Source organism: Pinus tabuliformis, chromosome Q, assembly GCF_031772625.1.
Source record: "Pinus tabuliformis cultivar Carrire ecotype Pingquan chromosome Q, CPIR1, whole genome shotgun sequence".
NCBI lineage: Eukaryota > Viridiplantae > Streptophyta > Pinopsida > Pinales > Pinaceae > Pinus > Pinus tabuliformis.
The window spans coordinates 1,123,697,901-1,123,719,004 of NC_142296.1; the positions used below are offsets into that span (position 1 = coordinate 1,123,697,901).

The 21,104-nt window shown below is 39.3% G+C and overlaps 1 protein-coding gene across 3 annotated transcripts in view; it reads right to left on the minus strand.

Moving 5' to 3' along the window:
• Positions 1–9,070: 9,070 nt before the first annotated feature.
• The window catches only part of LOC149223470 (uncharacterized), a 66,972-nt gene continuing 54,938 nt past the window's right edge, over positions 9,071–21,104 (minus strand). For all 3 annotated transcript variants that reach the window (XM_089385844.1, XM_089385845.1, XM_089385843.1), the window contains exons 3-4: positions 9,931–9,986; positions 9,071–9,536 (exon numbers count right to left, since the gene is read on the minus strand). In XM_089385844.1, the coding sequence (XP_089241970.1) occupies positions 9,431–9,536; positions 9,931–9,986 (162 nt within the window). In that variant the 3' untranslated portion in view covers positions 9,071–9,430. The remainder of the gene's footprint in view (positions 9,537–9,930; positions 9,987–21,104) is intronic.

The following is a 21,104-nucleotide window of genomic DNA, read 5'->3' on the forward strand; positions in this document are numbered from 1 at the left end:
CGTGTGGAAGTTAAAGTATTTTTTTCTTTTTATAAGCAAATTATATTATTAATTTATTTGAATTATTGAATTTTATTTATCTATTATATTATTGGTGGATATCTTTAAAATGTTCTTATGCAAGTGCAAGTAAGATTTTGAGCTTTTGCTAAGTTTTATGTTAAGAATCTGTGAGTGAGACAAGACAAGAAAACTAGCGGAAAAGGCTTGAAGCCATCTATTCTATTATATTGATTTCAAAATTTAACTTTATAATATATCAATTACCATTTAGGATCTTTTAGGTCTAGATCTAGATCACACTCACAACTTATTAATGGATCATCACAACTTATTAGTGGATCATCACGACATCTCATCAAGATAAGATTTACAAGTCATGATAGTTGTATTCTTAGATTTTGTGATTATTTAGGAACTCAGTCTAACATCTCCCGCCCCAAAAAAAAAATCACAAGTTCAAATAATTGTACCAGTAACATGTGTTATCTTCAATCTCTAAAACTGTTGAACTAAGTTTCAATGAAGATATCCCTAAAACCTACCAATATTGGTGAGACAATCACTGATAGACACCATCATCATTGTCTCTTACGGCACATACCCCATACCTATTGGATACCCTACCACATCCTCAAAGAGTATTGAAAACCATATGCTTACTCAATTCTCCATTCTTTCTTCATAACATGAAGAAAAGAATGATGTGTCTATCTCTCCCTTTTAACTAGGGAAGGTATACCATTCCTATAAAAGGAATATATTCAAGCTCCCTTTTAACAAGGGACTTGTCGAAGCTCCCTCTCAACTAGGGACTTGTTTCCAACAGCAGTTTTTGGCTCTTTGGTGGAGATCATGGTACTATCAGTTGCTTGTAGGGCTCCTTTTTCTGCATCAAGTCATGAACTTCATCTTATTCATTATGGATCCTTCTTCACTATAGCTTCTTTGTAGGGCGTCATCCATCTTCTACATCACTTTCTTTTCATAGAGTTGAACCAATTGCCATGCCATCCTTCTCTTCATTGGAAAGTGATCTTCTAGTCCACATCTCGTTATCCTTCATATAGCTACCTTTTCCAAGTCATATTTATTTTAGGATCTTCCATCCATTCCCATGAGTACTAGTTGTAGGCAACTTCTACAACTCTCTTTCGATAGCCCTATTTCAACCCAACCAGATGTTTTCAAAAATCAAAATGAACATCAAATCAGATTTACCTTTTTACGATGGTCTTTCGTCATGACATCAACTTCTTGCAACATGAACATCCTGCACATGTATGACTCAATCTCCAAGACATTCAATATCAAGGGTCTCCTTTATCAGACTTTATTGGGGTCTGCATACCTTCTCCATGGAGATGTCATAGCTAATTCTTCTAGTTATCGGATGTTGATCATTTATCTTATGTGACTATAGTTGCAACTTTCACGAACTCTTCTTCCTTTCTTCACATATTGCTTTCCTCAGGATCTTCTTTACATGGTTCTTTCAACATAGGAACCATGATTGTCAACCACCTCATATTTCGTATAATGTCATATTATGTTGATTTCATCTTATCAACATATAGATGAGTTCAAAGCACATTGTCTACATGCCTTCATGCATCATTCTAATGGAAGAGATCCTTCTTCTTTGATCATGCTCATGAGATAGAGCATTCAACCATGCTATCAGAAACTATATGATTACATGACTTTATTTATTAAATATATACATACCTCTTCTTCCTTTTGGTCATCTAGACTTCCTTCTAGCAGCTTCCTTTCCTTGCTTGAAGATGAAAGTACTTCAACCAACTTGACATGTTGCATGTCTCGATCATCATACCATACCAGTGGATCCCACACATGATGGAATGTGAACTATCTGCGATTCACTTGCTTCTTCTTAGTAGAGGTAAACCTTCCAATGAAGATTCCAATGGAGGATCTTGATTATCCTCATCTTGCAAATGCCTCGTTCCTAATGATGATGATGTGTGATGATTTCTTTACCTTCTATCTTGCTAGATGACTTTCCTCCAACCATACATATTGCTACTACGGTTGTCCTTATATGCTTCTAATGGAGATGTCATGAGTTACTTTCTTTCTATCATGATGACAGCTACAACCATGTAGACTTCTATTTCAATTATCCTTCCATGCTTCTATGATGATGTCATCTCTATCTTGCTATAATGCATCCTATCATACTTGTGATGCTTTTTATTCTCTTCTATAACTAAAAAGAACTAAGTGAAGGAGATTATCTCAGTCATAGTAAATATCTTTCACTTCCTCCTTTGATTTATTCTTTTTTATTCTTCCACTTCTTCGGTAACATGGGCTTCATTTCTTTCCTTTCTCTTCTTGTTGTCCTTCCTGAGTTTAGGACAATTCCTTTTAAAATGCCCATATTCATTACATTCATAGCATTGTATCTTTGACATATCAATCTTCTTTTTCCGAGGATCAAACTTTCCAAACTTTCCTTTTCTCCGAGCCATGGTAGCATATGCTTGAATTTGTTCATTTGACCCAACATCACTCTTTGTTTTCAACCTAGTTTCTTCAATCTAACATAATGACCAAAGTTCATTGAATGGAGTGGCTTCCTTCTTTCCATAGATACTAGATATACAAAGTTGCCCCATTCATCAAGTAGTGCATTGAGCACAAAGGTGGCCATCTCTTTATCAGACATTATTTCTCCAAGTTCTTGTAGTTGATCTCTTATTTGGGATACCCTCATAAGGTACGAGAATACCCCTTCTTCCTTTGATAACTTCATTTTGTATAGTTTGGTTCTCAATGATATAACTTCTCCTATTGTGCTCATGGAAAACAATTCTACCAACTTTTCATAGATATATTTTGATTTCTCCAACTTTGCTACATAAGAAATGAGGGAATCCTTGATTGATTCTATGAGGATTCTTTGAGCCCTTATTTCCCCTTTTATATATTTCGATAATGCCTGAGCTTGCTCTTGAGATGGCTTGGAGATTGAGCCCTTAACATATTCAATAACTTCATTCTCTAAGTGGATCAAATCTATCCTCCTTTTCCATGCAAGGAAATTTGATGACCCAACCAATTTATTGCTCTCCTTGCAAAATGAAGTCATGTTGATAGTAGGTTCAGACATATATATAAATATACTTACTAGTCAAGTGTAGATGCTCCTAGATGATGATATCTTCAACTTGATGTTTTGTTTATGATGATTTTCTTCAAGGATGTTTGTGATGTGATCTTGGCTTCAATGTGAGGGAGATCACCTTGATTTGTTTGATGATGATCGAAATGATTCTTCTTGCCTTCTTTGGATGTAGAAATGTAGGATATGGAAACTTCAAGATGCTTCAAATATGTAGTCCTTCTTTCTTTGAGTGGAGGTAGGGTCCTTGAGGCTTCCTTCTAGCAATGATGTAATCTTTGAGATAGGTACTCCTCATTGGTGCTTCTTAGGCCTCCTTAATAATTTCCTTGTGCTCTGCCCTTATGTATCCTTCTTCAAAGATTTGATCTTCAAGTTGCCTCTTCTTCTTCTTGTGTCACCTTAGCTCTGATACCAAGTTGAGAAATCTAGGAGGCAACTAGATTAAGTGATTTATCTTACTTTGATAACTATTTATGATGTCTTTTTACTTAACTTGATTAGCTTCTTCTTCAACATGACTATTATTATGTTTTATATCATCAAACAACTACCAAACAATAAAGATCAATGAGACAAGAGGACAGGAGGTAGGTTGCTAGCCAAGGCGAAAACCTCTCCTCTTGAGAGGAAAACCCACAAGAATTCTTCTCTTCTTATAGAATATTCAAATGACGAATTCCAAGACCTAAGACCCTTAACAAAGACCCCTTCATGACCAAGTCAACCTTTCTTCTTAATGAGATTTCCTTTCACAACTTACAGCAACAAACTTTGACCTTCCAGTGACAACTTCAACCCCAGCAACTACGAACCTCAGCAACTTCAACTTCCAACAACTTTCCAGTGACTTCGTCCTCTAGCAACTTTCCAACAACTTTTACCTAGCAGCATCAGAATTTCATTGCACTTAAGAGAGAGAGAGAGAGAGACCCAAAAACTTCGACTCTAGCTTCCTTCTTGAACTTCACTTGCCTTAGGACTTATTCCTTTTAAGATCAAACTCTTATTCTTGCTTTTTCGTATGTCTTGGATGTATGCTCCAAATGAGGTCGAATGCCTCTTACATATAGGTTTTCCAAGGGTACGAATAGCCTCCATGAGGCCGGCTTGATCTTTCATGTAGGTCAACTTGTTCCAACTCGTTGACACAGTCTTGGAGGGTCGTTTATGACTCAAATAAATTTCTTTTACATAATACAAGATGCCCAAAGGGGTCTTACATATATGACAATGACCCTTTTGACTTCATAATTCTATGACAAACCTAGAAGCACTCAATGGGTGCTTGACCTACAAATAAATTTACCTTGAGCATGAAACACATGCATCAAGAATGAAAATAATAAATTTATTTTTCTATTTTCGTTGAACACTTAAAATCATGATCACAATAGACATTATGAAGACCGAACCTAGTTACGCATTTCAACATCAACTTCGTGACCAATTTGGCAAGAAGGAAGGATGGAACCTCAATCAGGAGGATCATGAATTGCATCGAATTCAAAATCCTTGTAAACAATATGTTGACCAACGGGGTTTCTCCTGAGGACATACCCTTTAACATCAAGACGAGAGTGTCATTTTGTCTCTCCAATCCCATCGAGACAACGAAGGAGTTGTCATCCGCCTTCACGCATGGCACAGATATGATAAGAGAATCCCCCCGTTCTCATCAATATGGGCGAGAAGGTAGAAAGGATGGGTTGGAACAAAAGGCTTTGCAAATCTTCATCAAGAACCTAAATGGGAAGCCTCTCCTATTCTGGGTTACAAATTCAAACTCAGTGACAAAGTTGAAGTAGCTCATAGAGAATAGGTTGGGTATTCCTGCAAATACACAGTGTCTCCTTTCTGAAGGAAAGTTGCCACAAGATTTTTCTCAGATAAGGAACTACTGCATTTCAAGAAACTCTACCATAATCTTGAACTTGAGGTTGTGTGGAGGGGCTCGGGGATCCAAAAACCCTGGTGATTATGTCTCCTACAAGGATGCGGCACAAGGAAAGGGCACCAATCCAACAAATTAGACTATGCACATCCCATGACCTTATGATACAAAACAAATGAAACAAGCGTCTTCCATGGAGGTTAACCTATCATAGGTAAACCACCTCCTTTATGCTCTCCAATCTATGGTTGTGATCTGCAAGTTCAATGGCTTTTGGCCTAAATTTGATGCTTTGCATTAGTGGGTCTTTTCAACTTGGACCCCCAATTGTGATATTTATCTATGCTCCAAGGGTTTCTTTATTGTACAATTCGATACTCAGGAAGATCAAGAGAAAGTATTGAATGATGGGCCTTGGTTCTAGGGAAGAGTTGGGCTCTTCATCACCCCTTGGTTCCCAAATTTTGATGCCACAAAAATGGTGGTCCCAATAATGTTTGTATGGGAGAGGCTACCAAATCTCCCCCTTCCTTTCAAGTACCACAAGGTTCTAGATGATATTGAAAACACCCTGGGATCATTCAAAAAGATGGACCTCGAAAGAACGAAGAAAGGTCTATTTACCTTCGTCAGAAACTATGTAGAAATAAACCTTAGTAAAGGCCTACCTAATCGGATTCTGCCAAAACATAAAAACGTTTAGTGGACCCAATTTTTGGACTATGAAAATACAGCATTCAGATGTGGAATATGTTACCAAACAGGACACTTGTAGAACACATGCCCGAAGGCAAAAAAAATCCCAAAAAGGAAAAAGGGGCAAGCTCGAAAATCAAAGGGATGGCGGCCTTCTGATCCCTACCTCTCAGAAGAAGAAACCATGGAGAACCCTCCAAATCAAGCAGAAGGGGATGCTCTGGTCCAAAATGCAGCACAACACATATGTAGAATGGAATTGAATCAGAAGAGTTCCAACTTCCAAGCACAAGATCAGTAGAAAAACGAGGCACACAAAGAATATGGGACAACAGGTACAAAGAGAGATCACATTTCTGAGAGCACAAATTCAGACAAAGAACTTCCACCGAAGACAACAGAAAGTGAATTGGCAATGGTTCCAATACATCCCAACTCTTGGGGATGGCAAAAGGTCCAAAAAAAAGAAAGGCAAGAAAGAAAAGTTAAGTGATTATTATCACACTTAACTTGCAAGATCTTATGTAATTTTTTCAGTTCTTTTCTTCTTTTTTTTGCACATAAGCCGAGAAGAATATCTTACCAAATGCTTTTGGCATCTACAAAATGTAATTTTGTTCCTTGTTTAAAGTAGAATAAAATTACAGATTCTTTCCCTTTGGAGAAAAAATAAAGAAAAAAAAAGGAAAAGAAAAAAGAGTGCAGTGCATAGTAAGTTCTTTCTCTTGAAGTTTTGGACCACCAAACCTAAGTATTGGTTCACTCAAATTTTTTGAAGATCTGCCCTCCACCGTAGAAGAAAGCTCACAACAACCTTTTACCTTTCAATTAGTCTATACATTCTCTGAGGCATCTCAGTAATCGCTATAAACCTATAAATCAAAACCAATTCTCTTGAACAAACCACCATCTACTTCAAACACCCTTATTCCAATCCAATTATTCAATTAAAATTCACCCTCTCCACACAAATAGTAGGTGTCAATTTCATTGGAAGGACCTTTATATTGTACCGAATAGAAAGATTGTTCTTTTGATAAATGTTCCAGTGTCGCCATAAATCTGATAAAAAGAACATTGGAGCAGGGCTTCTGATAGTGGTTATCAATTTATATGAAAATGGCATTCTATTTTTTGCATTGTCAGGAACTTACTCTCTACATTACACTATATAGTTAGGGCAACCTAGAGATGATATCCATAGCTATCGGTTGGGAAAGAAAGGGAAGAACAAGAAAAGAAAACCTAAAATTGGGTTAATACCTCCAGTGGTGAAACTCATGCATTTATTGAAAAAAAAATCATTTCACTCACTCCGATTAAATGGTGACTTGTAATTTTTTCCTTGTTTATACAGATTTCAACGGTTAATTTTGTGAGATCCCAGATTGTGTCACAAAAACCTTTTGGCAGGCAGGTGCCATTTTACTGATAGCAAGCACAGTCCCATCACCAATCATACTACTCATGAAAATATTGGGGGGGGGGGGGGTGTGTTTATTATTCTCTAGCACACAGAGGATGACGAAACTGTCAATTTGCAGCATGGAAGAACACACACAACACACAATCATTTGATAAAGCTCATTCCCCTTTTCTCTGGTACCTCTGGCTTTGGAATGGCAGAAGAAATATTATGTGAAGAGAAAGAGAAGAGCGTTGAAGGTAAGAAAATTTGTTTCCTTCTCTCTGTTTTGACTGTATCTGCTTGGGGAAACCATGGATTACATACCTCCCCATCTAATTTATGACAGCCTTTAAGAGAATAGGGGAGACAATGGTAGGAAAAGAAGAGGTAGGCCAAGTCCCATAAATGAGAGGAGGTTGGCCATCCTCATAGGGCAACGTAGAGATGATATCCATAGCTATTGGTTGGGAAAGAAAGGGAAGAACAAGAAAAGAAAACCTAAAATTGGGTTAATACCTCCAGTGGTGAAACTCATGCATTTATTGAAAAAAAAACCATTTCACCCTCTCCGATTAAATGGTGACTTGTAATTTATTCCTAGTTTATACAGATTTCAAAGGTTAATTTTGTGAGATCCCAGATGGTGTCACCAAAACCTTTTGGCAGGCAGGTGTCATTTGACTGATAGCAAGCACGGTCCCATCACCAACCATACTACTACTAATGAAAATATAGGGGGGATATTATTATCTAGCACACAGAGGATGACAAAACCGTCAATTTGCAGCATGGAAGAGCACACACAACACAATCATTTGATGAAGCTCATTCCCCTTTTCTCTGGTATCTCTGGCTTTGGAATGGCAGAAGAAATATTATGTGAAGAGAAAGAGAAGAGCGTCAAAAGTAAGAGCATTGGTTTCCTTCTCTCTGTTTTGACTGTATCTGCTGGGGGAAACCATGGATTACATACCTCCCCGTCTAATTTATGACGGCCTTTAAGAGAATAGGGGAGACAATAGTAGGAAAAGAAGGGGTAGGCCACCTAAGTCCCATAAATGAGAGGAGGTTGGCCATTCTCATAGGCCACCACTGGCTTCTCTTCCTGGGAAAGAAAAGCAAAAGTGAAGGTGGCTGCCACTGAAAGAGGCTACCAGAGGCACCATTTAGAGACTACAAGGAACCAAGTAGAGCTCCAGAACAGAATCAAGCAGAAAAGATCCCAAACCCCTGATCATGGGCATTCAAGTGGCAGAAACTCAACATATTCTACAATGGCAGATCTTTATAGGCATGTCTAGGAAATGATGGCCTCCAAATTTGGAGGGCAAGAGATTCACCCAATTATGGAGGAGCTAGATCAGATGGATGCCAAGTATGATGCATTCATCATGGCCATTCTCGCCTTTAATGAAGAGGACGATGAAGAGGAAAATGACACTGGGAAAGATCAAATGCTGGATGTTGATGCGGTAGGAAAGGAAGCTAGAAGTCCATCAAACCCCATTTCCTTGGACACTAATGTCCAGGAATGACCTCCAGACCTGCCCTGTTATATATTTTTCTATGATGAATATGACATTAGTAGTAATTTTTTTGGATTTTTGGATTATAGCCCAGTTAGTTCCAATTTTGGTTGTTAGTGTTACGGTAGTATGTATCGTAGACTCTAGAGGCAAGGGGACCATTTTTTATTTCTGCTCATGGAAAACCACTGGTTAAAACTGGCATCGTAACCTCTGTGTATATTAATAGAATAGACTAAGTTACAAAAAACGGTTAATTTTGCAGGAAAGAGATTGAATATCTGTAATTGGATTGCACTAATTGCTTTAATTATCTTATCTGAATAATTTGCCTTCCTTCACTGTCATATGGAATTGAGATGTATTTACTTTACATACATGACACAAATGAAATAAATGGTGAAAACCTCAAATCTATCAAGGCCATTGGTCCAAGCATGCAAATATCTTGAACTGACTAAAAGCATTAGGAAGCAGACAGTTCCTGCGTACCTTGCATAGATAAAATAAAATTCTATAAAAATGCTCATTATAGAAATACAGTTTACCTTACAATAGGGATGACTAATCCCTTATTGCAGCTGTCCATTAAATCCATAAGAAATAGAACATCACGTACAAGAACAAGGGGTAATAAGTTGGAACCATCTATTTGTAAATAAAATAGTTTCCATTGCTGATCTTCCATTCTAACTCATTGTGCTGAATTCTTCAGAAGCCAAACAACTTCATCATGGCACAAGTATGTAGTGTCTCTAATTGGAACCAAATTGTTCAATGGTTCTAGTCGCAAGCACTAGGATATCCACAAATGCACTGAAAGAAGCACGAAGAAATCTAGCTTCCACTGCTGCAAACTGACTGAAGTAACAAATGCAAGCAGCAGTTAAATTCTTTGAAAGTTAAATTGGCAGAAAGTATAATGTTTCTTAATATAGCAGATGTAAATACAAATCCTTCAATAAAACGTATTTCAAGTCTTAAAGCTGCCTGTTTAATTCTGCATGACATTAAATCTTAGGAACTGAGACCAGTCCAAGCACCTACACTTGATATACAGACTAGAGATGATAACATGCTGTAATCATGTTAAATCACTGTACCCACTAGAAATGCACATTACAAGTATAGACCCATTCAGAATATCCTCAAGGTCACTAGCTGCAGACTTGGATGCAACCAGACTTCAATATTCGCAATACCGTTTTAGGTGCAGATGCATTGCATAAAACTGATAAAGGGAAGATTTACTCACACCAAAAGTTGCCGACCATTCAAAACCATATTCCTCTTCACTTTGTCAGGTTGTAACTGCAGGGAGAAAAATATATGTTTAAGAATAAGAATCTTACTGACTTGCACTTAATAGTTCTTCTCTATCGTGAGGAAAATATAAACATGAAATCATCGGACATTCCCAGCAAAGAAATCACAAAAAAAATAGCAGAGAGGCCTTAAGTCCATGAATTAAAGTCGCAAGAGCAGCATCAAAATGTTGTGAAACACAGTTTCATGCTAACAAAGATTCATTACAATAAACTATAAAGTTGCATGCAAATTTTAGATACACAGTTCTATTATGTATCAAAAAGCATTCAACAAAAATACCTACACAAGGACGTCTGTGGCAGTGTTGAAAATATCACGAAAAAATCGTGATGGGCGCCGATTTTATCAGCTGAAAAAATTACCAATTTGTAAGTCTGAAAAAAAACGGGATAAAATCGTAAAAATTGTGATAAAATCTAAAATATTGCCATCACTTTTTTTAATTTAATTTTGCCAATTTTTACAATTTATTCATTTTTCAAACCTTTGCAAATTTTATCCTGATGCCGATTTTTTTAATATTGATCTGGGGTAGCCAGTGGGTCAACCCAAAGGCTATTTATCAATGTTACAAAAGGATGCCTCCCCCAAGGTGGGGGGCATGCTCCCCATGTTTCCCACACTCCTAGAATGGGGGGATGGCTATGGAAATGTTTCCCCACATCCCCATTTTGGGGAAACGTAGGGGAAAATGTTTATCCAAAGTGGTAAACATGTTTCCCCAAAACAGGTGCATGTGGATTTCCCCCCTCAAAAGGGAACGGGGGGAAGAGGGCGTCCTATGAAAAATCCACAATTGCAATAAACTAGAAATTATTCTTCTAACTAATGCAGTTTATTTGTTTCTATTAATTAATTAACGGCAAATAACAAATAGCTCACTGCTACAATCTTCACAATTAAAATAAATGTTGTGAAAAATAAATCAGGAACTAAGAAATAGATGCACACGCATAAAAAGGACACCAAGGATTTTGGACTAAAGTCCCTGGAAACAAACCGAAGGGAAAGCCGGTGCAGCAGATGAGGGTTTATATTTTATTATCTTCAACAAATTACAGAGTACATAGATCTTCTTGCCAATTAGTAGTCAAGCTCCGAAAAATTTACTCCACTCCAACTGGCAGATCGACCTAGAAACCCTTTGTTTCCCTCCCAAAATCAAAATCGGCCTCCTCCAGTAAATGGGCACCAAAAAAAACATTGATGTGGGAAATACACACTAGTTGGAAACTAAGATTTGTTGATCCTGCACTCCTTTGGAGAACTTGCACTTGCACTAGGCAACTCACTCTATCCTCCAGATCTAATCCCAGCAACTGAAAAAGTGATATACTGCCCAAATCCGCGCACTAGAGAAATTCACACGGCCTTCCTACCGGTAAACTTGACCTCTGCAAATTGAAGTGGAAATCTCCCTTGGAAACCCTCCAATTTTTGTTGATCCTCTCATTGATGCTCTACTAGCTCGAACTCTTCCCTCGTTGGATGTTGCACACTGGGAAATTCCCACTGCCATGCTCTCTTGCTCCTTCAATGTCTCTTCTCCAAGGCCCGTCGACTTGCTCTTACAATTCTCTCGCTAGAGCACCAACAGCCAAGATCTAATCGTGATCGATGGCTCAGATCATCTTAGACTCTACCAAATCGCTTTTGAGAAGCCTCTAGAGCAAAAGTCGATTTTCTTAATAAATACACTTTAATTAACCAGTTTTCCTAAGTTAGACTTAGGAAATTTTAATTTTTCGGTCAATCAATTTAATTAAGGTGTTTCGGAGCCATATCTCGCAAAATCATTTCTGGGTATTGGAGATCTCAAGTTCCTTAGTCTCTCTGACACCTTAGAGACTAGAACACCTGTCTGATGCTACCACAATATCCAATAATTAACACTCCCTCCTAGAGAGGAAGGTGTTCTCTCCATCATCTCTCATCTACAACCTATAGCTGGGACTGACCATGCTACTAATGTGTGACATCTATTACACCTCCTTTCTTCACATCTCACCTGATCTGACTCCCTATCATTGGAAATCATTGTGAAAAATTCGACTAGCAAACATTGTCCATCAACTACTGCACATACTTTGATCCACCTCACACTGTTGTTGTTGATCATGCACTGCTACTGCAACTACTACAATAGTGAGTCTGATCTCCTTAGAACCTGAAGCACTAAGATTCCATAGGGTTGCTCCCTCTAAAGCTAGACTCCCTCTGAGTCACAATCTCCCAATGGGAAATCAGTCTAGCTGGAATTGCATCTACACCCTGCAACTGAGCAATTCGCATTATCTGTGCCACTGCAACTAGCTCTACACTATCTCTCAAGTACTGACTGCAACTATCTTTGCTGACACTGAACCTGCTACTATGATATTGTGGGCCCTCGTAGCAAAGGTGATGGTCCTATTGCAACAGTTCGAACTACTCTAATTGATCTTCATGTTGCATCTGCGCTGGAACTTGCCCATCTTGACACGCTAAGGTATCAAGCCCCTCCTCCTCCTGAAGGTATTGTTGCTATCAGTGCAAACTCCTCCAATTTGGTGATTAACTCATCAATCTCTATCGAATCTACTATCTGCTCCTGCTTCTTCTCCTTCTTCCTTTGAGGACACTAGGAGACATAGTAGCCAAATTCACCACACCCAAAGCACTTGACCTTCGACAGGTCTTTCTTCTTCTTTTCTCCTCCCATTGAGCCTTGTCCCTGACTGGGACCCTTCTTCGCCTTTCCCTTACTTGCAAGGGCTACGTTCTCCTCATCCTCCTCCTCCTTGTTGTTATTGATAGTACCTGCTGCAAGATTGAGCCTCAACTCCTCTTAAGCAATGTTTTAAAACTCCGACTCGATATCGACTCAGCCGGCTCGATTTCAATGACTCAGTCGTTGTAAAAAATACATTAAATATTTATTTATTTTTATAAAAAAACATAAATTTAAAGATTTTCATTCATGTTTCCAAACACACAGCATTATAATATAGATGGAAGACAACATATGATCAAAGTAGGCTCATGAATATATCCATTATATCAAAATGGCACCCAGTGCACTGTCCAATGGCAATACATACATGATCAAAGATTCAAAACAAAAAACACATAACCAAGGAGGCTAGAAATGGCCTCTACAACAAAAGTAAACTATGACTAGTACTACTGGCTAATAGCTACTGCCAGAGGAGCCAAGATCATGTGGATCAATCTCTAGATCATCATCAGAGTCAGACAGGGAGCCCCATGGCTCCCCCTCATCATAAGAGTCAGAGAGGGGGCCCCATGGCTCCTCCTCATCATCATCATCTCCAACTGCAACTGTAGAAGTGGTAGCACTAGCAAGCTGTGCAGTAGATGCAAGCTGAGATAGAGAAGATATGCGGCTGCGCTTCTGTCGTGGCTGAGCAGAGGAAGTGCCTGCAACTGGAGTACTTGCTAGCTGTGAAGCTAAGGCTAGTAGTACAGGTGGATCGGGATCTACTTTCAATTGAACATCATGTTCGAGTGATGCCTCCCTACCTAAATCTAAATCAAGATCCTCATCAGGATCAAACTCTGCTGGATGACACTCCACTACCCAATCTGATGTTGGATCAATGTCTTCCAACACAATGGGACCTGAATCAGGTCTTTTGTTCAGCAATTGGTTTCGTCTGAGCCGGAGGTTGTATTGGACATAGACTAGATCATTTAACCGTTTTTTATCCAAACGGTTTCTCTTTTTTGTGTGAATCCTCTCAAAGACAGAACAATTGCGCTCACACCCAGTAGCACTGCAAGTTTGACTCAAAATACGAATTGCAAACTTCTGCAATTCAGGATAATGGCCACCAAAAGCCTCCCACCATTATGCTGCAAAAAACATAGGAGTGTAATGAGTTAGCTCAACAAAATTACAAATTATATCCAACTTTCAAATTATAAACGATTTAAAAAAATTTTAAAAAAGTAAAACTATTAAGAATTTGAAAATTGAAATTTTTTTGAAATTTTTGTTTACCTGGTTCATCTGCTTCTCTTGCAATCTTTGCTAGGTTCTTCCCAAAGGTATCCGAGGCATTGCTGAAGGTCGTGACCTGTCGGCGTATCTCCAGTTGATCAAACTCCAATTGGATCATGCAATCAATGCAGTCAATCTCTAACCTCCCCCTCAAAGCTCCTGACTCCTTAGCTTTATAATGATACCGTGGGTTTAAAAAATACCTAGCTGCATGTATAGGGCAATTGAGTTGATTGTTCCATCTTTCATCAATGATTGCCCAAATGGGCCCATACTTAGCCACTCTATCCCTGTATGCCCTCTTTATTTGCTCCTTTGCTTGATCCATAGCCTCATAAATGAAGCCCATAGCCAATCTTTCCCCATCCACCAACCGCAACACCTTAACCAGTGGCTCAGCAAGCTTCACAATCTCTGCTGCCTTTCTCCAAAAAGTTTCTTCATTAACTTTCTTTTTCAATTCTTTGCCTTCCAGTTTGTGAGACCAATTGCTTTGATTCCATTCATCACTGGAAAACATCTTTTGCAAGTTTCTATTTTGGGAAAGCATAGATTGCAATGTCAAAAAATGAGTAGCAAATCTAGTGATGGCAGGCCTAATAATATCCCTGCCCCCAGTGTGTTTCCTCATGAGGCTCAAAATCCATGAATGATTGTAGATAAATTTTGTTATGCTTTTGGCATGATCTACAGTGTTTTTGACCCAATCTAATTTTCCAATATCCTCAAGCATGAGGTCTATGCAATGTGCAGCACATGGGGTCCAAAAGATGGTCTTGTGTTTTTCCTCTAACAGTTTACCAGCAAGAACATAGTTAGAGGCATTATCTGTGATGACTTGAACAACATTAGCCACCCCCACCTCCTCAACAACCTCATCCAATAGCTGAAACAACAATTGCCCATCTTTTACCTTATCAGATGCATCAACTGATTTTAAAAACATGGTTCCCCATGGGCAGAAGATAAGAAAGTTTATGATGGTACGGTTTCTTTGATCAGTCCATCCATCTGACATGATGGTACATCCTGTTCTTGCCCATGAGTCCTTGAAATCTTTCAAATACTCATTAATGGAGGCAATTTCTTTCTGCAAGCGATACCTCCTTAGCTTATGCATAGTAGGGCCTTTGAAGCCTTTTCCAGCAGCATGTATGGCATCAAACATAGGCTCATAATATGGTGAACGGGAAGCATTGAAGGGGATATCAGCATCATACCACCATCTAGCTATGTAATCACAAGCAGTCTCCCTCAATTCTTTCTTCCAATGGTCATCTAAAGTGGGCTGCATTTGACTTTTACTAGCTTGAGGACCATGTGCATCTGATGGAGAGGAGGGAGTGAAATAACTTTTGATAGTCATATCACCCTTTTTCATTCTACCCTTTCCCTTATCTTGAATAGAACCAAAAGAGGGAGGAACATATCAGAAAGGGTTGGATGCATCAGTATGAGGGATAGAGGAAGAACCCTCAAAATCATAATGGGGGTTGGTAGCCATCATTTTTTGTATCTCCCTCTTCCTCCCAATTTCAGCCTCTAACTCTTTTTGCCTAGCCTTATCTTCTTTAAACTTCTCAAAGCTGGCTAACAATTCCTTCCTAATCTCCCCAATTTCTGGTGAGGTACACAGAATAATTTGGCCTCTAATCCCCGCCAAGTGTTGTTTCAACCTATTAATGCCCCCAGGACCTTCCTTAATTTTCCTTTGGCAAAATTTGCAATGCATTTGACTATCAACCATTTCAACATATGCCCAAGCAGCATCTTTCACTCTAGGTGCCATTTTTTGACTAGGAAATGAAAGCAAACAATCTGAAAATGAAAAAAAAAACATTGATTCAATATTCATTTCTTTCACAAAAAACACTCTTTAGGATTTCTAGATATGCACCTAAAATTTAATAAGCAAAAACATATTTGTACAAGTGAAAAAAAATACCTCCAGGCACAAACTGCCTCCTCAAGCTTGCTCCAAGAAATCAACTCCTCAATGCTGCTCCAAATGGCTGCCCAAGAAGCTCCTCACTCCAGCTACAATGCTTGCCCAAGACTCCTCACTGCTGCTCCAAAAACAAACTCAACAACTGCTCACAAACTCTCACTGAAGTTCTCACTCAAATGCATGAGATGGCTGTGAGAGAATGAGAGCATTTGAGTGGGTTAAATAGGGTTTGGGAGAGGGGAATGGACCCCAAATAGCACTTAACCAATTTTTAAAACAACTTGGAGTCCCCAACACTCAGCAAAATCTTAAAAATTTAAAAAAATATATAAAAAAACGTTGTTTTTGGGGTTTACTAGCCGCATGAAGTGACCCGGCTGAGTAGATACGGATCTGGCCGAGTTAAGACTGACCCGGCCGAGTCATGCCATGACTCAACCGAGTCAGTCTTAACTCGGCCGACCAAACCAGATCGTTGGCCGAGTCACAAATTTTTTTACCGGCTCGAACCAACTCGGCTGAGTCGGTTTCGAGCCAGCCGGCTTTTAAAACAATGCTCCTGAGTGAAGTCACTCCATTGATGATCCCATCTAGGTAGTGTATCTCGCCCAGAAATAACTTGGATGAAAGTATGCCACTCCTTGGTAAAATCGCTGAGAGTTGTCCTCACTAGCTCACTTTCTTCAGGTTTCTCTCCTACTGCCACAAGTTCATCTTTGACAGCCTGAATTCTAGTGAGATAGGATGTAACGGCGTCTCCCTTTTGCATCAAGTTGGTCCTCAACTTCTCCTTGAGAATCATCTTACGATTCTTTGATGGATTCTCATACAGTTTTATGACGGCATCCCACATGTCCTTTGTTGTATTCTTGTCTGCAATATGCGAGACTATGTGATCCCAAACCCCATATAGGACCATCCTCTTAGCTTTGGCCATTTCTTTCTGAAGGTAGCCAATTGTTGTGGATCTGCTGGCTCTACCATGACATTTGTCACGAAAGCCTTCAAACCATGCTCATCTAACAGGAATTGCATTTTGGCCTTCCATACACCAAAGTTAGAGGCTCTATCAAGTTTGTCTTGATCCCTAAGACCTGTTGTGGCCATCTCTACGAAACTCAAGTATGCTAGAGGTCAATCAATTGGAACTGCCTTTCTCTTTTCAGCAACTGAATCTGGCTTCTTTTGTTGCCCGTACTAATCTTGGAATGCGCAGATGTGGCCTCTGGAAATTCGTACAGCCCCGGATTTGCCTCCAGGTGGGACATCTAGCCTCCCTCTGCCTCTGGAAGAAATTTGCTCTGCATTCTGGACACTGAACCCACCTCTGGCAACTGATCAAACCTTCTCCCGGCAATTTGCACTGCTAGACTAGCTAATTCACACTGCAAAATCCGGCATCACTGCTAGAATTTCAATCTCCTCTCCCTTGGTTGGAAACCGTCTATGAAATTGTTGGAAATTCCTCCTATGTGCTTTCCTCTTCCTTCCCAGCTAAGTTGCAAATGTAAACCCCTGTTGCAAATTTTTGCACCCAAATTTGATAGATTTGTTCTACAAAATCACTGATCTGCTCAACGGAACCCTCTCTCCAGTAAATCTACTGCCTGCTACTACATATCTAAGGAAATTCACATTTTCCCACCAGGTCAGATCTAGAAATCGAACTCTACCTCTTTGCTATGCGCACTGCTTGGCTGACCTGTGCAAATTTGAAGAAAGTGCTTCAAATCACCCTTTGAAACTGCACGATTTCTCCTGCTTTCACCTTTGAGCTTCAAATCTGATCAACACTGCTCTGATACCATGTGAAAAAACCACAATTGCAATAAATTGGAAACTATTCTTCTAACTAATGCAATTTATTTGCCTTTTGTTAATTAATTAATGGCAAATAACGAATAGCTCACTACTGCAATCTTCACAATTAAAAATAAATGCTACTAAAAATAAGAGGCACTAAGAAATAGATTCACACACATAAAAATGACACCAAGGATTTTGGACTAAAGTCCCTAGAAAAACCCCAAAGGGAAAACCAGTGCAGCACATGATAATTTATTTTTTATTATCTTCAACATACATCCCCCCTCTAAATGGGGACATCAGGGCGTCCCCCCTGAATTTTGCCTAGGAATAATAATTTATAAGTGGGGAATCCTAATATTCACCCATAGGGCACTACTAATGCTTTGTAATTAATTGTAATGCTAAATTCTTAAAGTAAAAGGATGAAACTAAAAGATAACATTTTCATCATTTTTTAACATTACTATTAATTGTTTCAAAATGTTTGAGAGTGGTTCCAACCTCATTGGATTTCATATGGACAAAGTAAAATTTTAGATCCCTCTCAAAATCCAGTAAATTTAATAGTTTTCAGGATTTTATGATTGGGGGGAGTGCAGCGTTTCCATTGGATTCAATTATAAATGAGGGCATGGAACTAGCATTTAATCAAGAGTGCCAAGCCCTCTATGTACCTCGATGTTGGTGGCATGGATTGTTGAACTCCTTTGTTATAACCCTAGTAAAAAAGTACCCATCACTCAAACAAAATCTCAATTCCACACTTTAAGCCTTTCCTATCTTATTTTAATGATTAGAGGGTGATATTGATGATAAGGATTCCAATATAGGTGATGATTTTGATGATATGTAGGTACTTGTTGTCGCATGATGTAGAAATTTCTGTTTCCCACCCCGGTTTTCAGTTTCTCCTTATTTCTCCCATGTAGTTAAATGCCCATTCCCATAACCATACATTTAACAGACTGAAAAAAATAAATATTGCTGAAAACACAAATTCTGGAAATTTTTCTGAATGCTGGAAATTGCAGAATTAAAAATCAGCAATCAAAACAGCCATTAAAACACATTAAAACACTGATATTTTTGGTCAACTTGACCCTGGAAAAACCCCCTACAACTCTTGGGGAAAACCAGTTTGAGAGCTCTTTTTTATTTCTGAAAAATTGCCTTTTTACAGTGAGAATTCTTCAGCAAAAAATCAGCAAGCAAATTTACAACTTATCTCATTTCCCGTGCCTCACAGCAATCTGGAAATTACAGCAAACAGGACAGCAATAAATGTTGTACGGCCTCCGTTTTGTGTGCAGAAAAATCAGCAAACTGCTCCTCGATTTTTGTGCAAAAATCTGTCTTTCACTATGTGTTGAATCAGCTGTACAAATCTGCTCAACTGCTGCCTTGGAATGTGTGCCAAGCTGCTGTCTCCTTCTCCTCCCTGCTCAGAAATCTCTCTTGCTCTCTTGCTCTCCTTCTCCCAATCTGCTCATGAAAGAATGAATGACCTTTTCCTCCTTTAATATAACTCCAAGTGACTTTTAGGTGATCCAAGTGACTTTTGGGTGATCTCTAAATCCAATGGCTGAAATAGATTTACATCAATGGCTAAGATTAAATGCTCATTTAAATCTTACTTTCTATTTTTTAATTCACCCCACTTTAATAAAAACCCACTTAGTCATTTATTTCCAAAGTCACTTTTTCTTTCTAATTTTTCATTTACTTTATAAAAGTTACTTTAAAATTAGACTTAGTAACTTTATCACTTAAAGTCAATTTTAAATTAGAATTAAATTTATAAAATTATAGTCACTTTAGGAGAAAAATTAAATTCTTTTTGGACACTTTTCCCTAGGCCAAAGATCAAAGCCTAAGGGAACCACCTGTCCTCCGGTACCAAATTTCAACACTCCCTCTTACCGAGGAAGGTGTTCCTCACCACACCCATCTTGTCTCTGAAGTAGACATGTTTGCCCCGTGGTAAGGCTTTGGTAAGGATATCTGCAACCTGCTCATCAGTGGAAATATACTCAAGCTTCACAACTCCCTTCTGAACATAGTCTCTGATGAAACGATATCTGATCCCGATATGCTTTGACCTGTCATGAAATACTGGATTCTCCGTGAGTTTAATGCAACTCTGATTATCACAGTAAATCACTGAAGGTCTCAACGGCTGACCAAATAAGCCAAACAACATCTTGCGAAGCCAGATGGCCTCACAACTAGCTAGACTGGCTGCCATATACTCTGCTTCCGCTGAACTCAGTGCTACTGACTGCTGCTTCCGGCTGAACCATGACACTACTGTTGAACCCAACCCAAAACAACACCCTGAAGTGCTCTTCCTATCAGAAGCACAACCTGCCCAATCAGAATCAGTGTATCCTGCCAATCTCACTCCATCTCCCTGCCTGTAGTCCAGACCATAATCCACTGTCCCCTGCAAGTACCGCAAAATGTGTTTTGCAGCCACCCAGTGAACCTTCCTAGGCTCACACATAAACTGACTCGTCGTGTTGACTGCAAAACAGATATCTGGTCTAGTGTTGACCAAATACATCAAGGAACCAATCAGCTACCTGTACAATGTGGGATCCACCAACTCGGAATCCGAAGCATGAAGCTTCTTCCAGTTGGTGATCATCGGTGTCGACATGGGTCTACAATCCTCCATGTGGAATCTGCTAAGGATGTCCACAATATACTTCCCCTGCCCCAGGAAGAAATGCCCCTCCTCCTGCCACACCTCCAAACCCAAAAAGTAATGCATCAAGCCGATGTCCTTCATCTCAAACTCCGCCGCAAGATCTCTCTTGCAGTGCTCTATGAGTCTCTCTGCACCTGTAATGATCAAGTCATCCACATACAGCACCAGAATGAAAGGTTCCTCACCAATCACAATAAAGTAAAGGTTCGGATCTGCCTCACTCTTTGTGAAACCCATCCCCTGCAAGTATGCATCTATCCTGGAGTACCAAGCTCTGGGAGCTTGCTTCAGGCCATAAAGGGCCTTCTTCAATCTGCACACATGGGACTCCTTCCCATGCACCTCAAAGCCCTGTGGCTGCTCAATGTACACCTCCTCCTGTATGAAGCCATTGAGAAATGCGGTCTTCACATCCATCTGGTGGATCTTCCAACCCATCTCTGCTGCTATCAATATAATGGAGCGGATCGAAGTATATCGAGCCACGGGAGCGAAGGTCTCCTCATAATCAACTCCCTCTACCTGGGAGAACCCTCTAGCCACAAACCTCGCTTTGAATTTCTCAATGCTGCCATCTGCAGCATGCTTTACCTTGTAAAGCCATCTGGAAGTAACCACGGATTTGCCCTC